At 35.0% G+C, this 17,821-nt stretch overlaps 1 protein-coding gene and 1 long non-coding RNA gene across 2 annotated transcripts; one reads left to right on the top strand and one right to left on the bottom strand.

Moving 5' to 3' along the window:
• Positions 1-1,063: 1,063 nt before the first annotated feature.
• On the top strand, positions 1,064-17,694 carry ftsj3 (FtsJ RNA 2'-O-methyltransferase 3). Its single transcript, XM_082139007.1, has 20 exons — positions 1,064-1,225; positions 2,255-2,360; positions 3,762-3,808; positions 3,883-3,962; positions 4,733-4,832; positions 5,845-6,039; positions 6,298-6,413; positions 6,690-6,794; positions 6,871-6,971; positions 9,170-9,256; positions 9,331-9,489; positions 10,282-10,417; positions 10,506-10,702; positions 11,856-11,973; positions 12,053-12,273; positions 12,373-12,470; positions 14,554-14,656; positions 14,739-14,922; positions 16,885-16,979; positions 17,060-17,694. The coding sequence occupies exons 1-20, from the start codon at positions 1,159-1,161 to the stop codon at positions 17,322-17,324; spliced, it is 2,580 nt and encodes an 859-aa protein (XP_081995133.1). The 5' UTR covers positions 1,064-1,158; the 3' UTR covers positions 17,325-17,694.
• Positions 3,173-3,754, bottom strand: LOC309476536. The gene is made up of 2 exons (XR_014198247.1): positions 3,661-3,754; positions 3,173-3,628 (listed from the first exon to the last, which is right to left on the bottom strand). It is a non-coding gene; the product is annotated as an uncharacterized lncRNA (long non-coding RNA).
• Positions 17,695-17,821: the final 127 nt, after the last annotated feature.

A 17,821-nucleotide genomic window follows, 5' to 3' on the forward strand; every position in this document is an offset into this window, starting at 1 on the left:
TGCATGCATACATAGGCTACGTACATAACATATCATTACTTGCCTGTTGAGAGAAGTTTATTTCAGCATCATATAAAATAAACAATAATGATAATAATAATATTAAAGCAAACACAGCTCTGGTATCGGAATAGTATCGGTATCGGCCGATATCCAAATTCAGGTATCGGGATCGGATCGGAAGTAAAAAAATGTGGATCGGTGCATCCCTAGTTTTGAGATTATGAATGTGATATTATGAATGTGATATTATGAATGTGAGATTATGAATGTGCTGATGTTGATTTGGGACTAAAAGGAGATGGACGACACATTATAAAACTGCTAACTTTATGTGGCGAGTTTCATCTCCATACGCCCAGTTTTAGGCTTTTCTGTGTTGATTTAAAGTTATTCTGTGACAAGTAAGCCACTAAAACTGCTCTATTTCTCAAAGAAATATTGGTTTCATTATAAGTTACCTCTGATTTCATGAAGATGACAGTTTTTTTATTAGTTTTTTCCCATGTTATTTATTTCTATGTATTTCTATTCATTTATTGTATGTTTAGTTTCTATTACTTTAAATGTTTTGTGAATCCCCTTTGATCTTTGTTCAATAAAAAACAAAAACAGATATATATAGTAACCTATTGATGAAGTAAGTATATAATGAAGTAATCTATTACTTCATTTATAAATCAGATTTGGGTTACACTTTATTTTAAGGCGTTATTGTTACAGTGTAATTATATATGTAAGTACTGAGTAATATTAATTAACTACATGTACTTACTATAGGGTTAGGGTAGGATTAGGGTTTGGTTGAGGGTTAGTTGCATGTAATTATGCATAATTTACGGTTATTACTATGGTAATATTACATTATATATGTAACAATGACACTGTAAAATAAAGTGTTACCCAGATCTTTATATATGTTTTATATTCCTAAATTGATAACTTCCAAACAAATGAATATCCAAACCATAGACTGTAAAAAAAGATCCAAACAAATTAAACAACTTCCAATGTAAAAAAAAATAATTAGAAGTCTTCTGAGGAATACGTCATCTCTCTGCGCCGCCGGAACACACGTGTGGCTCTCAGTGCTCGCGACACGGTGAGGAGAAGCGTGTGGAAATAAAGCGTAAAAACTGGTGATTTGCAGCAGAAATCATGGGTAAAAAACTCAAAGTCGGAAAAACCAGAAAGGATAAATTCTATCACCTCGCAAAAGAAACGGGTAAGTCGCGTAAACATGAACATTAAGAAAGAGCACGAAGTACCACGTTATTACAGTGTTTTGTGGGCATTCGCCGTAGTAATATAAAGTTAGCATGTCATTCCTCAAAGTATCAGTCAAGAATGATGTTAAATACTCTAGCATATTAAACTAGCATGGTATTACAATCTGAGACCATGTCTATGCTAATACCGTGTTTTTATCGTGTTGTGGGAGCTGTTTTTATTTTGCACAAATTCCTTATTTTCCGTTTACATTTAGTAACTATTTATTATAACTATTTAGTTCGCTTACGTTAAATTTAGTAGCCAAAACGCATGTGTAATTAATTAATTAAAGTCATGTAACGTGTAACACATTATGTTACTGTGTCTTTGTTACACGTAGTTACTATAGTAATTAGGCCTGCTATGAATTGTGGGTTACACTTTATTTTAAGGTGTCAGTGTTACAGTGTAATTATATATTTAGTACTGAGTAATATTAATTAACTGTATGTACTTACTATAGGGTTAGGGTAGGATTCGGGTTTGGTTGAGGGTTATTTGCATGTAATTATGCATAATTTACTGTTATTACTATAGTAACTACATGTAACATATGTAACAATGACACTGTAAAATAAAGTTAATTACACGCATTTAACCCTATACCAAATCCTAACCCTGTACATGTGCTTATTTATTAGTTCTCAGTATTGAAATGTATAATAACACTGTAACACGGACACCTTAAAATAAAGTGTAACTATGAAACGTAAAAAATGTATTGAGAGTGTAACAAAAATGACATTTTTAGGGCCCGTGTTATTAATTGTATTTGTTCTGGATTCTATTTTAAGGGTTTAATGAAATTTTAATAATGTCTAATGAAGTGAATTTATAGCCCTTTAACAACTTTTTACACTATGAAATGTTTTATTTTGTTTTTGTGTTTTAATTTCCTACATGTATGATGTAATGCATGAATTATCATAACGAGTGGTAATCAAATGAAGGCGTTTGCTTGTGTATTGTTGGTCATTTTAAGGTTATCGGTCCCGCTCGTCCTTCAAGCTCATTCAGCTGAACCGTAAGTTCCAGTTTCTCCAGAAAGCCCGAGCTCTGGTGGATCTGTGTGCCGCTCCTGGAGGATGGTGAGGAAACACTTTATTACCCGGATCTCATTTCATTTTCAACATAAATGCTGAATTAGAGTAACATAAGAGCCAGTGTTGTGTGTAACTCATTACAAGTAACTTGAGTTATGTAATCAGATTACTTTTCCAAGTAACTAGTAAAGTAACGCATTACTTTTAAAATTTATCTGTGTTTCTAATGTGGTTTTAAACCATTCAAGCGCTAGAATACTGAATTGAGTTGTTTATTTTGCACTTCAGCGGATAAACACACAGAAACAGTCGGTGAAGTCTAAAGTGAACACACACACACACACACACAGATGAGGAAGTGAACACACACACACAGATGAGGAGGTGAACACACACACACACAGATGAGGAAGAAAACACATGTGTATCAGTATACTGGACCCATGCATTCAGTCTTAAAGTGACATCAGCCTAATAAACCTGATCATTAGCGTTACTCAGAGAACATGAGGAGGCGATCACGTACTGATCTTGACTGAATAACGTTCATAGCTTTAATAAGGCTTTAATGTAATAGCTGTTCATAGCCTCAATCTATAGTTTATTTATAAAAAGAAAACTATGCAGTGTTTGATTTCAGTTTCTGATCTTTTGTTCGGTCGTGTTTATTTGTGCTATTGCTACTTGTTGTTATTGTGCTACTGATTTTATACTTGTCTTTAATAATGTTTGATATTTATATTAGTTAGTCTAGGTTTAGTTAGTTGCTCTTTAGGCTGCTGGTGTTTGTTCATGCTATTTGTTATTCAGAATGTTTTGCAAAAAGACGCAGAATAATATGTTTTGATATCCAAATATTTTGTTTACCATATTAGAATTGAAACTGGGAATTTGCTAAAACTCAAACGTCATCCATAGGGGTGTAGCGATACCCTCATGTCACGATACTGAACTCACGATACGATATTATCGCGATACTCCAAGACATATGATAAAAAGTTAACAAAAAAATGAACTGTTGATTATAATGCTAAGTTTGTAAATGAATAGACTTGGACTTGGTGCTGAAACCCAAAGCACAGGACAATAGAGACGCCAGAATAACAATATTCATGATTCTGAAGCTGAAAATACTGAATTATTGTAGATGAATATGCTTGATCTCTGTCACTGACTAGATATATCTAAAATAATATAGGCCACTTGTTACTGGTAACATCAGACATTTGGCATAATCAGGACACACACATATTCCCCCATTGCTTTATTATACATTATATAGCGTAGTTTAATGTAGTACTGACACTAAAACTCTGAAAACTTGAAGTTTTGGTGAACTATCCACGATACATATTTGTTGCATTGTTGTATTGCGATATATTGTGAGACTATATATAGTTCCAGGCTGAGTTATTGATGACTGACCCGTGTGTGTTTGGTGTTCAGGTTGCAGGTGGCGTCCAAGTTCATGCCCGTGTCGAGTCTGGTGATCGGTGAGTTGAGTTTGAAGTGTAGCGTCTCTGATTGGGACTCAGAGATCCAGTTTTGACTCTTGATTTGATGTCAGGTGTGGATCTGGTGCCGATCAAGAGCATCCCGAGCGTGGTCACGCTGCAGGAGGACATCACGACGGAGAAGTGCAGACAGGTGTGTGTGTGTGTGTGTGTCCGCGGGCTGCAGTCGGCTCAGGAGTGTGTGTCCCGTACTCTCGGGGTGTATTCTCCGAGATCAAATTAACGCTAGATGTTTTGCTATAAATTACAGACGTGCATCTGATGACTATTTCTCATTTTTCTCAGTTATTTTGCTTTATTTCTAACGCTGCTTTAGGGAAACACACCCCAGAGCGGTACTGAAAATGTTCACAAATTGACAATACCAGCATTTCCCTCTAGCATTTTGAGCGCTGTTGAGCGTATTCTTAAACACCTCTGATTGGCCGTTGTGTTCATGTGCTCATCATCCGTGACCCTGGATCACAAAACCAGTCATAAGTCGCGCTGGTATATTTACGGCAAATGTATGGGTCAAAATGATCAATTTTTCTATTATGCCAAAAATCATTAGGATATTAAGTAAAGATCAGGTTCCATGAAGATAATTTGTAAATTTCCTTCCGTAAATATATAAACATGTATTCCTGTGAGTGAACGCGACTCAATCGCCAACATTAATGCACAACTTTAAAGGAGATTTTCTCAATGTTTTGATTTTTTTCTTCAAATAGTTGTGTATCCTAACCAACAATACATCACTGGAAAGCTCATTTAATTGTTAAATAATAGAGCTTTCATAGAGATTATGTATAAATCTCAATTTAAAAAAATCTACCATTTTTCAAATTTCAGTACTGATTTGATACCGAAGTCTGTAGTTTTGGCAGCTCTACACGTCTCTGATGAACTGTGTCTCCTCAGGCTCTCAGGAAGGAGTTGCAGACGTGGAAGGTGGACGTGGTTCTCAATGACGGCGCGCCAAACGTCGGTGCAAACTGGCAACATGACGCCTTCTCTCAAGGTACGGGGAAACGGCACGTGGAGCTCGTCCTCATTTTAGACCGAAAAATTTTACATTTATTGTTGTTCTTCACGGGAATGGTACGAAACTTGGTAAAGGATTTGGCACTTGCTGTGTGAACACAAAAAATCATAGACATGATTAATTAATTGGTCCTGAAAAAATAGTCACACTTGTGCTCCTGGCGGTCAAAAATGAGCTGGGAGAGGAATTTCCTCTAGTGGAAGCGTTTGGTACTGCAGCCGAGCAACATCTCACTGAAGGCTCAGTTACTGAGATATCAGGCTCACATTTTGAAGACAGCTTGTTTAGATTTATGGCTTTGATTTTCTCACAGTTTTAGAGTAGAATGTGATTTTGAAAATATACATTTCATATAAAAAATTGAAAATAGTATTTTTGCACATTTTTCATAACAATAAATGTAAAATTCTGTAACTTTTTTTTTAAGTTCACTTTTTAAAACTTTTTCACTTCAGCAATAATATCCCAAGTGTCGTCTTTGAAAAGAGATCAAACTTCAGTCTGTCGCTCTGAAGCATTCTAGATTTAACACAGTTTAAGATAGAAATGTAATATTCAGGTCTATGCTCAAAAAGTGAATAAATGGAGTTATAAATACTGCATAAATATAATTTACTGCCATAAAATCCCCTAAAAATACAAAATATTAAATAAAAAAAACATTATTGAACTAAAATCTAGTACATTAAAAATAAATTCCTGTCATTTTTGACCAAACACACGAAGAGCAAGGCACTTTATTTGTAGAGCACATTTAACACGGCCTCTGCTGACCACAATGCTGGACAGTCTAACAACTGTACATGATAAAGTACAGAAACACACACACAAGTTCATCAAATTACATTCAACCAAAAGCCAGAGAGAAAATAACAAGTGTTCAGTGAGGATTTAAAGCGATCAACATTGGAAGACGGCCTTATGTGAGAGGGTTAATGTTTGTGTGTGTGTGTGTGTGTGTGTGTGTGTGTGTGTGTGTGTCCTGCAGCGAGTCTCACTCTGATGGCTCTGAAGCTGGCGTGTGAGTTCCTGGCGAAGGGTGGCACGTTCATCACGAAGGTCTTCCGCTCTAAAGACTACCAGCCGCTCATGTGGATCTTCCAGCAGTTCTTCAGGAAAGTCCAGGCCACCAAACCTCAGGCCTCCAGGAACGAGTCCGCTGAGATCTTCGTCGTCTGCCAGGGTGACATCATCACTTCTCCTTTCTTTCTGTCATTCGTGTCATCCCTTCTGTCTGTGTATCTGTCATCCATTTATCTATCTTTCCATCTACCCATCTATCTATCTCTATCTATCCATCTTTCTGTCCATCCATCCATCTATCTACCCATCTATCTATCTATCTATCTCTATCTATCCATCTTTCTGTCCATCCATCCATCTATCTATCCATCTATCTATATGTCTTCATCCATCTGAATATATTTCTCTTTTCCTTCAGGTTTTTTGGCTCCGGATAAAATTGACAACAAGTTCTTCGACCCCAAACATGCGTTTAAAGAGGTCGACGTTCAAGTGAAAACCGTGAAAGACCTGGTTAACAAAAAAAAGCCCAAAGTATGTTTTATTACACTCCGCTTCTGCTGCCATGAATGTACTTTTGTATTTATTTTTTTTCTTTAAATTATTTTCAAATATTATTATATATTTTGAATTATATTATAATACTTACAAAAATAATTATATTATTAGTAGTATACTACTATGTATTTTTATAGAGCAAATATACCTAATTATATCTTAATAATTATTATTTTCTCTTTGTATGTAGATGAGATGTTTAATTGTGTCTGTGTGTGTTGCTTTAACCCCTGGTTTGCTGTGGTGTTTCAGGCTGAAGGCTACAGTGATGGAGATCTCACACTCTATCACATCTTCTCACTCTCTGAGTTCCTCAAGGCAGAAAACCCTGTCGATTTCTTGAGCAAAGCCAATAAAGTAGGTTTCTAAACCCCTTCAGATGAACATCAGTACACATGTGTTCCTCCTCCTAACGTCCTTCTCTCTGCTCCAGATAACCTTCGATAACCCAGAGCTTGAAGCACACCCCATCACTTCCTCAGAAATCAAAGAGTGCTGCTCCGATATCAAAGTCTTGGGCCGAAAGGAACTGCGGTGAGTGATGTTCATATGTAGGATGATCATTAGGGGTGAAACGGATCGTGATGCGTACGGATCAGGCCTCACGGTTCGGCACGCGTGTGATTCGTGGATTAAATGGAGTGAAAGTTTATAACTTGGACATGTTTAGTAGGGCTGGGACGATACATCTATCTCCAGATTCCATACTATCACAATATTTTTTTTTTATTTATATATATTTTTTTAATTATTATTATTATTATTTTTTAAATGATTATTTAATTATTATTATTATTTTATTTAATTTTTTAAGAATTGCGATTCTACAAGTATTGCGATTTGATATTGCATTATTATTATTATTATTATTATTAAAAAAAAAAAATTTAAACACTAGACTGTCGGGAAAGTCATACACTTATACAGACTGTACATGATGTATAACATGAGTCATATTTACAAAAACATCACATCTTTCTGACTTGTATTTCAGAAGCATCATACAACACTACATTCTCCTGAATAAATGATGCAATAACGAATATTGGTAACACTTTATTTTGATGGTCCCTTTAACACATTCTGTTGAATATAAGTAACTTTGCAACTACATGTCAACTAACTCTCATTAGAGTATTAGTGTACTGTCTGCTTAATATCTACTAACTCTTTATTGTGATGCTCCTCCAACAGATATTATACTGACTATAAGTAACTTTGCAACTACATTTAACTTATTCTAACCCTAACCCTACCAGTCTATTAATACTCTACTAACACTCTACTAACACTCTACTAACACTCTAATGAGAGTTAGTAGACATGCAGGTGTGACGTTACTTATAGTCAACAGAAAGAGTTAAAGGGACCATCAAAATCAAGTGAAACCCAAATATTTTTTAACAGTCACCTGTCGCCACCTAGTGGTGAAACAATGTAATTGATAAATGCTTTATTTTAAGCGCAACGTTTCTATCAAAAGCTGATTCACTCTATTTTGATCGATATCGTAGACATCAGTGTTTATATCTGAACTTTAAACTTTTATCCCAGTACTTCTATGATAATTTGAACTATTGCAACACAGATCTGAATGTTGGGATATGATTTTATCAAAGTTTAATAGACAGATGAATTGAAAGATCGCGTGGGTGTTTGAATGGAGATCACAGTCTTTTAAAGATGAATCGTGCAGCTCTATTGTCTTATCTCTCTCTCAGTATATGAGCAGCGCGAGGGCTTTCAGTGCGTTCAGTCTCACGACTCTTCCACGCCTCCACTTACGTCACTCAACACTCATAGATACCGACACATTTCATCCTCTGCTGGAACAAAACTGGCTAACTTCTGTCAACCTCGTCTATAAGCAAGGACAAAAATAAAGCAATTTAATTTGAATTAATAGCGATTCTGGAATAAAAACAATCGAAAAAACACGATAGCTAGGTGAATCGATTAATTTTTTTCCGTCTCCCTGCCCTAATGACTCGTGCGTCATCTGTGCGCGCAGTCACACACACACACACACACACACACACACGCAGAGAGAGAGAGACCCGTGTTTCAGACATCGCTCGACCACCAAATTGATTCCTCTTTTGTGTTTCCTTGCCCTTGAACGGACACTCACACACAAAATGATGTCAAAATGCTTGTCTTCACTATTAAATAATAATATTCTCTGGGTTCTGTCATCAGTGAACAGTTGAGAAAGAAACCGGATGTGTGTCAGTTATTGGGTCTTAAAGTGACATCAGCCTAATATTCCTGCTGTCGTCTGTCATTAATATTAATAAAACAACAAAATACAGCTTTAACAAAGATGAACCTATATTTAATTTATACAGTGAACAAATAGTGTTATTTTACATTTAGGCATAATTATTCATTTCTGTCCCTGAGTGGTACTGTTAGACTTTGTAACTTTGTTATTTAGTATTACTCTTAATATCTGCTTGTAATTTGTGTGTTTGGTCTTATTTTATTACTGACTGTTCACTTGTTTTTAATAATGTTTGAACTTTATCAGTTAGACTAGTAGTTTTTAATTTGGTATCGAAGAACTTCAAGTGAGCTTTAAGTAATAAATGAAAACCAAAGTAACACCCCAACCCCCCCCGACCCGTGTCTCAAAAAACGTTAATGATCCAAACCGGGAATTTTGTGATCCGTTCCACCACTAATGTCCATATATGGAGAGCTGAAATCTGATTGGCTGTTGTGTTTGTTAGTCTGTTGTTGTCATGGAGATCCAAGCTGAGGAGGTTCCTGGCTAGAAAACTGAAAGAGGAAGCCAAGCAACTGGATCCGGAAATCAAGTACGTCATTATAAGTGTCATATAATTAATATATCGCACAGTAAAGATTCACTATTAACTGCGCGTTTGAACAGTCTGGACTCAAACGATGACGAGAGCGATACTGACGAGAAGGAAGGCAAGAAAAAGCCTGTGGAGAAGAAGGATGAGGAGAACACGGCGGACGAAGAGGAAGAAGAAATGGAGAAGAAACTGGCGGAGATGAAAGCCGAGGAGTTCGCTGATCTCAAACGGTAGATTTATAATCACCGGGATGTTTTAGTATCATTGATTATGTCTATTGTGGGGTTTTATTATTTTTACTTAGAATATTTATCTTGTATTTTTCTGTTTTCATTTTAAAGTTTAAGAAATTTTGTTCTGTTTTTATTAGGTTTAGTTGTTTACTTTTCATATTTCTATATTGTTTTTATTTAATTTAGTTTTAGTTATTTTAGTACTTAAAGTAAATGTTCCCATGGCACGTTTCTAATATTTTATTTAATGTTTGTTTTATTTCAAGTGCTACCTTTTTTTTATTTTTTTTATTTTTTTTTTATATATTGTTGTTTATTTTAATATAAAAATATATATTTATATATTTTTTATATATATATATATATATATATATATATATATATATGCATATATTGTATATATTTTAATATTTTAATATTTTAATATTTAAATAAAATAATAATAATAATAAATATATTTATTTTTTATTATTATTATTTATCTTTTATTTTGATTTAAATATTAAAATAAATACAACTATATATATATATATATATATATATATATATATAATTTATATTGTTTGTTTCAAATGTTTAAATATGATTTTTTTATATTTAATGACTTATTTATGACTTTCATTTTGTTTTTGTTTTGTCTTTGTAGTTGTTTTTTTAAACATGTCTGTGTGGTGTCTAATTTATTTTATTTTTTATTTTTAGCTAAAGATCATAACCCTGCTGTAAGAACGTAAACTGGCGTTTTCCACTGAAAACTGGTGTTTCTAACATGTTTGTGTCGTTGAACAGGAAAAAGAAGAAGCTCCTGAAGGAGAAGCGCAAGCAGAGAGAGCGAGTGGAGCTGAAGATGGATCTTCCTGGAGTTTCCATCGCCGACACCAGCGATTCCTCCATGTTTTCTCTCGCCGCCATCAAGAAGGCGGAGGCAAGTGAACCCGTCGAGGCGTCCCGTAGACCAGCGGCGGCTGTAGACGGTCTTCACACTGTGCTGATGGTGTTTATCTGTCCCACAGGGTCTCAGTGCCGTGACACAGGGAGATATGAAGGTAACGGACGCTCTGCTGGATGACGAGGAAGAGGATGATGTGCACATCTCTGACGAGGATGAAGACGAGCGCATGTCTCTGGCCTCCGACCTCGACTCCGACGACTTCGAGGAGATCGAGAAGAAAGAGAGAGAAATCGAGGGAAAGATGCCTAAGAAGAAAAAGTATGGTTCTTGTGAAAAAAAAAAAGATATATATATATATATATATGTGTGTGTGTTTTACATTGTTTTTTTAAAAATAATATAAAATAAATATATGAACTGTAAATATTATATTTAAAACGATCACAATATATATAAAATCGAATCAAATATTTATATATATAAAAGTATAATATCAAAATCATATTTATATTGCTTTACATATTTATTATACCTGAATGTATATTGATTATTTATTATTTTAATATAATACATTTAATGTAAATATTTACATCTAATATGTATAAACTATTTACATAATTATATTTATATTGTTATATTATTTTGTTATATTTTTATTTCATTAAATATATATTAAATACAATATATAATTTATATATTTAAAACAACAAAATATAAATATTTATTTATATATATTACTTTAATATGATAATATAATATATTTCATATAAAATATAAAACTTATAAACTTAAATATGTTGTATATAAACTGCAATATAAAATAAAACCCTATACGATAAAAATATAAAATAAATATTTATACTGTAAAGAGGTATAGTATAAATATAAATAATACTTGAAAATAAAAAACTAGTAAATACTTTATTTTTACTTAATTAAAAAATAAAATGTACGTTATATATAATATTTACTTATGATGTATATTTTATTTTTTAATTAGTAAAAGTAAAGTTTTTACTAAAGTAAATACATTTTTATTGCTTACATTAAAATTTTTAAATGCATAAAATATATTTAAATTGTTTACATTTTTTTAATTTGTAATACATATAAAATATATAAAAGTAGATAACAAATAATTGAAATTCATTTACTTGAAACCTAAATATAAACTGCATTGTAAACTGTGTGTGGATATCATTATAAATAAATTATAATATAAATTAAAATTGTGTGTATTTTCATTGTAGCAGCAATTGTAAAAAACTAAACATTTTCAGAAACTGGTATGTTTGTAATATTTCACATAAATTAATAAAATGTCTTGGTGTTTTATGAAACAGAGTTTGAAACAAAATGAAGATTAAATGAAACGTTACAAACGTTTGTTCAGACCGTGACTCTCAGTGTGTCGTTGATTCAGCACTTTTATTTTGGTGGGATTTCAGCGCAGCTTTTGTGTTTCCCACAGAGTTTCGTTTGCCGCCGCGCAGCAGGACGAGGGGGAAACCAACGGCAACGAGCTAATCGTCGAACTGGAAGGAAAAGACGAGAAGAAAGAGCGCGAGACCAACATGTGGTTCAGCAAGGTGTGAATCGCTCATTTAGACCAATGCAAATCCCTAAAACCGGTTTAGGCCAGATTTTAACGTTTTATTCTCCGCACAGGACATCTTTTCAGAGCTGGATCTGGACGACGACACAGACGCCATGAGTGAACTGAGACAAACCCAGCTGCTGCAGTCTGGGAAGGGCAAAAAGAGGAAAGCGGAGGCGGAGCCTATCGCACAGAAACAGGAAGTGGCCGCGCCCTCACAGGAAGTGAAGAAGGCTAAAGACGACAGCGACTCTGATGATGACAGCAGCGAGGATGATGGTGATGATGAGAGGTGATGTTTATATATTCGTCTATATTAGCGCTAAGCAGAATCAATTCCGTTCTCTAAAAAAAAAAAACAACAACATGTTTTTTGTGTGTTTTTTTACAGGGAAATTGCGCAAATGAAACACGCCTCGGCGGCCGTCGGCACGAGAGGAGCGGCTGATGAGGACGATGACTTTCAAGTTGTTCCAGTGGAAAAAACAAGTCAGTTCAGAATTATATTGATATTATATGGTGCACTTTTTTTTTCATTTTTTTTTTATGATACGAAACTTGGTAAAGGTGTTGGCACTTGCTGTGTGAACACACAAAAAAAAATCATGGATATGATTCGAACAGGTTAAATGGTCCTGAAAAAAATAGTCTCACTTGTGCTCCTCGCTACGGAAGCCCTGAACCGCAACAAAAAAAAAAAAAAAAAATCTGTAAAAAAAAAAATAATTATGTAAAAAAAATAATTAGTCTCACTTGTGCTCCTCGCTACGGAAGCCCTGAACCGCAACGTAAAAAAAAAAAAAAAATCTGTAAAAAAAAATATAATTATGTAAAAAAAATAAATGCTATCGTTTCGAGATTAAAGTCGAAATGTTTCGAGATTAAAGTCGAAATGTTTCGAGATTAAAGTCGAAATGTTTCGAGATTAAAGTCGAAATGTTTCGAGATTAAAGTCGAAATGTTTCGAGATTAAAGTCGAAATGTTTCGAGAATAAAGTCTTCCGTAGAAGTTGTGTGTGTGCTTGCCGTTATTTCACATTGCCGCACAGGCATTCAGGCGTGTGCGTGCGTGCGTGTGTGTGTGTGTGTAAATACATGCGCTTGTGAAGTCGAACTGCCGTCTATAATAGACACCGTACGTTCTGGATACATTTTAAGTGCATCATTCTGTATCCAATCATTTGGCCGGATCCCGTGATTTCCTCAAATATAATAACCACTGGTGGTTGAGGAAAGATTCCCTGAAATGATTGTAAAGCGCCTTTAAGTGTAGGCCTACAGTAGACATAGGAAAGCGCTATATAAATGCCTCATTCATGCATTCATTCATTCATTCATAAAGCTGGATATCTTGATCCAGTCTGACAGTATATTTTATAACGTCCTAGCCTAATGCCATGTTGGTAGACCTGTGGAATATCCCTTTGTTGAAAGCCCAGATAAAAGTAAAAAGCTATTATTTTGTGTAGATCCAGTTTACACACACAAAAACAAACACGCACGCACACGCATGAATGCCTGTGCGGCAATGTGAAATAACGGCAAGCACACACACAACTTCTACGGAAGACTTTATTCTCGAAACATTTCGACATTAATCTCGAAACATTTCGACTTTAATCTCGAAACATTTCGACTTTAATCTCGAAACATTTCGACTTTAATCTCGAAACATTTCGACTTTAATCTCGAAACATTTCGACTTTAATCTCGAAACATTTCGACTTTAATCTCGAAACATTTCGACTTTAATCTCGAAACATTTCGACTTTAATCTCGAAACATTTCGACTTTAATCTCGAAACATTTCGACTTTAATCTCGAAACATTTCGACTTTAATCTCGAAACATTTCGACTTTAATCTCGAAACATTTCGACTTTAATCTCGAAACATTTCGACTTTAATCTCGAAATGATAGCATTTTATTTTTTTTTTTACATTTTTTTTGCGGATTATTATTTATTTTTTACGTTGCGGTTCAGGGCTTCCGTACCTCGCAGTCAAAAATGAGCGCATTGGAAATGAATTTGAGACGAATTTCACCTAGTGGAAGCGTTTGGTACTGCAGCCAAACAACATCTTACTGGAGGCTTATTTTTATCAAGCTCAAATTTTTGAACACAACTTGTTTAGACTTAGATTTTCTTAAAAAAGCTACTTTTTCGAACTCCATACGACCGTTTGTCCGATTTTCCCCAAATTCGAGTCAGATCATCTCCATGCCGGAAAAATGTTACGGATTTTGTGTCGATAATCTAAACTTTTTTCGTATACTTTATCAACGAATTTGATGGCTGTATCTCTGGAGAGATTTGACATAGACACTAAACTTTGTGTAATTGTCACCCAACACTGATCACAACAGATCATTTTTGTGTCAGCGCCACCTATTGGTCAAAAGTAATAATGTGACGTTACAAGTGATTGCATTTGTCGGTCTCCAAATGTCTTTACTCATTGTTTCAGTTGGTCTGATGGTCCATGCCTTGATTTTTAGCTCTCCCTAAAAGTCCCCTTTATTTGTTGCTTGCAGCTATATTTAATTTGTGTAATTATTTTTTGTTTCTCAGATAAACGTGCTCGGATTCTTGACGCAGAGGGTCTGGCGCTTGGCGCTCAGATCGCCGCCTCTAAAAAGAGAGCGCGAGACCTGGTCGACTGCTCCTTCCACAGGTGAGAGCGCAGACGTCGGTTAGCCGTTGCGTTAGCCGCGAGTTTCTGAGCTAATAAAGTCGTCTTCGTGCTGTTCTTGCAGGTATGCGAACTCTGAGGACATGACCGAAGTTCCCGCCTGGCTTTTTGACGATGAAAAGAAGCACCGGAAGAGGCCTGTTCCTGTCACCAAAGACATGGTGGAGGAATACAAGCAGAAATGGCGGGAAATCAACGCCCGTCCCATCAAACGCGTGGCAGAGGCCAAAGCCCGCAAGAAGAGACGGGTAAGAGTTTGTCGAGGAGAGATGATGTCAGCGGCTCTCAGATAGGCGTGTCAAGACATTAGAAAAAGAAAAAAATTATTAGCGTTATTCACTGTTATTAAACATTTTAGAAAAATAAAATAAAGGATAACGATGATATTTATGAAGTGAAGGTTTTTATTATAATAAACTAATAATATATTTGTTTAATGGTGTTATAGATGTTTACCATTTCATTTTACTAGATTAAATTTAGTAGTAGTACTTTATTACATAATTTGTTTTAGTAGTTTTAAATTTCAGTAGATTTGAAAGTTTCTTTTTTTTTTTATAAAATATTAAAATATATTGTATTTGTATTTTTTATTAGGGCTGGGAATCGATTAAAAAAAATTAACTAATTAATTGCACAATTTCTGTAATTAATTGCGCTTCCCCCAAGCTTGTAATCATCAATATTTAAACTTAGAATCACCTAATTAAACAACACAGGAAAAAAAGGGAACAGAAAATAGCCCTATATTAAAATATTAAACATCAATATATCAATATATTATTCTTTTTCAATAATCAATCAACATAATCAATTTAACAGATTATTATTATTATTATTTTATTAATTATTAAAACAAAATATAGTCCTACAAAGCTATTATTACCAGAGCATGTGATCAGAGCAGGTCATTTTACCATTGTTGCCCAGCATGGCTATACCAGCTCAGCAAACAGAAGTCAACAGAGAAATTTCACGTTACTTGAGTGGACTTTACTTTTCCAGTGCTTAGTACATGATTGAAGCCTTTGGGCCGTTAACGACAGAGCCGCCCACACACACACACGCGCACGCGCACGCACACGCACACGCACACGCACACGCGCACACACACGGAACGGAGAGCTCGCCGCTGCTGGGCCATTAACGACAGAGCGAGCCGACACACACACACACACACACGCGCGCGCGCGGAGCACAGAGCGCGCCGACCGACCGACACACACACACACTCACGCGCGCGTGCGCGCGGAGCACAGAGCGCGACGCACATACCGAGCGGAAAAGACCCGCTCATGAAAGCTGCCCGAGAATGAAACCTGACCGCCGAACATGGAGGGGCGGGACGGCATATTTCGGCCTTTTTAATAGCAGACGCAACAGGAAATCATTAAAACGAGGCAAAAAAAAAAAGTGCTGCGTCAATTGCGTTATTTTTTTTTTACGCGTTAAACATTTCAAATTAATCGCAAAGATTAACGCGTTAATTCCCCCAGCCCTATTTTTTATATATATAGATATAAAAAAGTGTGTATGTATATGTGTCGTGTGTATGTATATGTGTGTGTATAGATGTTTAGTCTTATTATATATATAGAGAGAGCGCATTATTATTTTATTTTAAAAGATTCTTGGTATATATAAAATATTTTCTGACTTTCCACCTATGATTTCATTTTTTATTTATTATTTTAAAACTAATACAATATTTACAAATAAAATACTGTATTATATTTTTTATTGATATTTAGATTTTCTTATTTATTTTGTATTTCTAATAATATTAATATTTCTATTTATAAAATATTAATACCATGTTATGTTAATATTAATATTATTTATATATATGTGTGTGTGTTTAGATGTTTACTTTTTTATTTAACAATATTTTATCTATTAATAATAAACTGAAAATCATAAGCAGAACATTAAAACAGTTTTATATATCGACATTATTTTTCACTTATGAATTAAACATTTTTATTATTTTTGTGGTTATAAAATAAAATATGGTATTATATTATAAATTTGATCGATGTTATTAAAAAAATTTAATTTATAAAATAAAATATGTACTTTTGTTATATGAAATGTTCGAAAGTTATCCAGTGGAAAATAATGAAAAACTATTTCTGATGCAGGAAACCTTGATAAACACTCACTGACTTCAAACTGAATATGGCCTTTAAATGCATATTTTCTTGTCGTAGACGATGAAGAAGCTGGAGCAGGCCAAGAAGAAGGCCGAAGCCGTCGTGAACACAGTGGATATTTCAGAGCGAGAGAAAATGGCACAGCTCAAAAGGTCAGTCTCGACATCGACGCGTCGGCTACTTTTCATGTTAAACTCGTGATAACACTTTTTTTTCTTCTCTTTGCTCACAGCATCTACAAAAAGGCCGGCGTGGGAAAAGAGAAGCAGGACGTCACGTATATTGTGGCCAAGAAGGGTGTCGGGCGTAAAGTGAGGCGTCCGGCCGGACTCAAGGGCGTTTTCCGTGTGGTTGATGGACGGATGAAGAAAGACACGAGAGCCGCGCAGAGGAAGGATGACAAGCAGCGAGGCAAAGGAGGGCGGGGCAATAAAGGAGGGCGTGGCAATAAAGGTGGGCGGGGCATGAAGGCGGGAAAAGGACGTCCAAAGAAGTGAGCGACGCCTCTCACGCCCTCATACGGACTGAGTTAATTTAGCTAACTGTGTCGTACTGATTGGATTATTAGCGCATATGCTAATATTCACGTCCAGCCTCTCGTTACCGACAACATGCTGTTTTGCTCGGACTTTGACACGCTTGATTAGGGGCTGAACCTTTAGACCAATCAGACGTGGCTCCAATGTTTTTCAGCACTGGTGTAATGCTGCGTGTTTTGATGTTTAACATATACTTTGGTATATGAACTTCAGGTGTATATACGGTAACCTCCTGATTTTTCTGGATTAATTATGCCAATGTGTGTGCAAAAAAAAATCTGCTTGGATCGTCAGTGACTTTTAATAAATACAAATTTAAATTCTCAAATTGTGTCTTAGTAAATCAAAGTAAATTTACATTTTTATTTGTATATGTGTGTATCTTTGTGTGTATGTGTATATATATATATATAAAACTATTTTTATGTAATGGGTGTGCTTGAAAATAGTTTCTC

The sequence above is a fragment of the Leuciscus leuciscus genome, assembly GCF_965113295.1.
Source record: "Leuciscus leuciscus genome assembly, chromosome: 15".
Classification (NCBI taxonomy): Eukaryota; Metazoa; Chordata; class Actinopteri; order Cypriniformes; family Leuciscidae; genus Leuciscus; species Leuciscus leuciscus.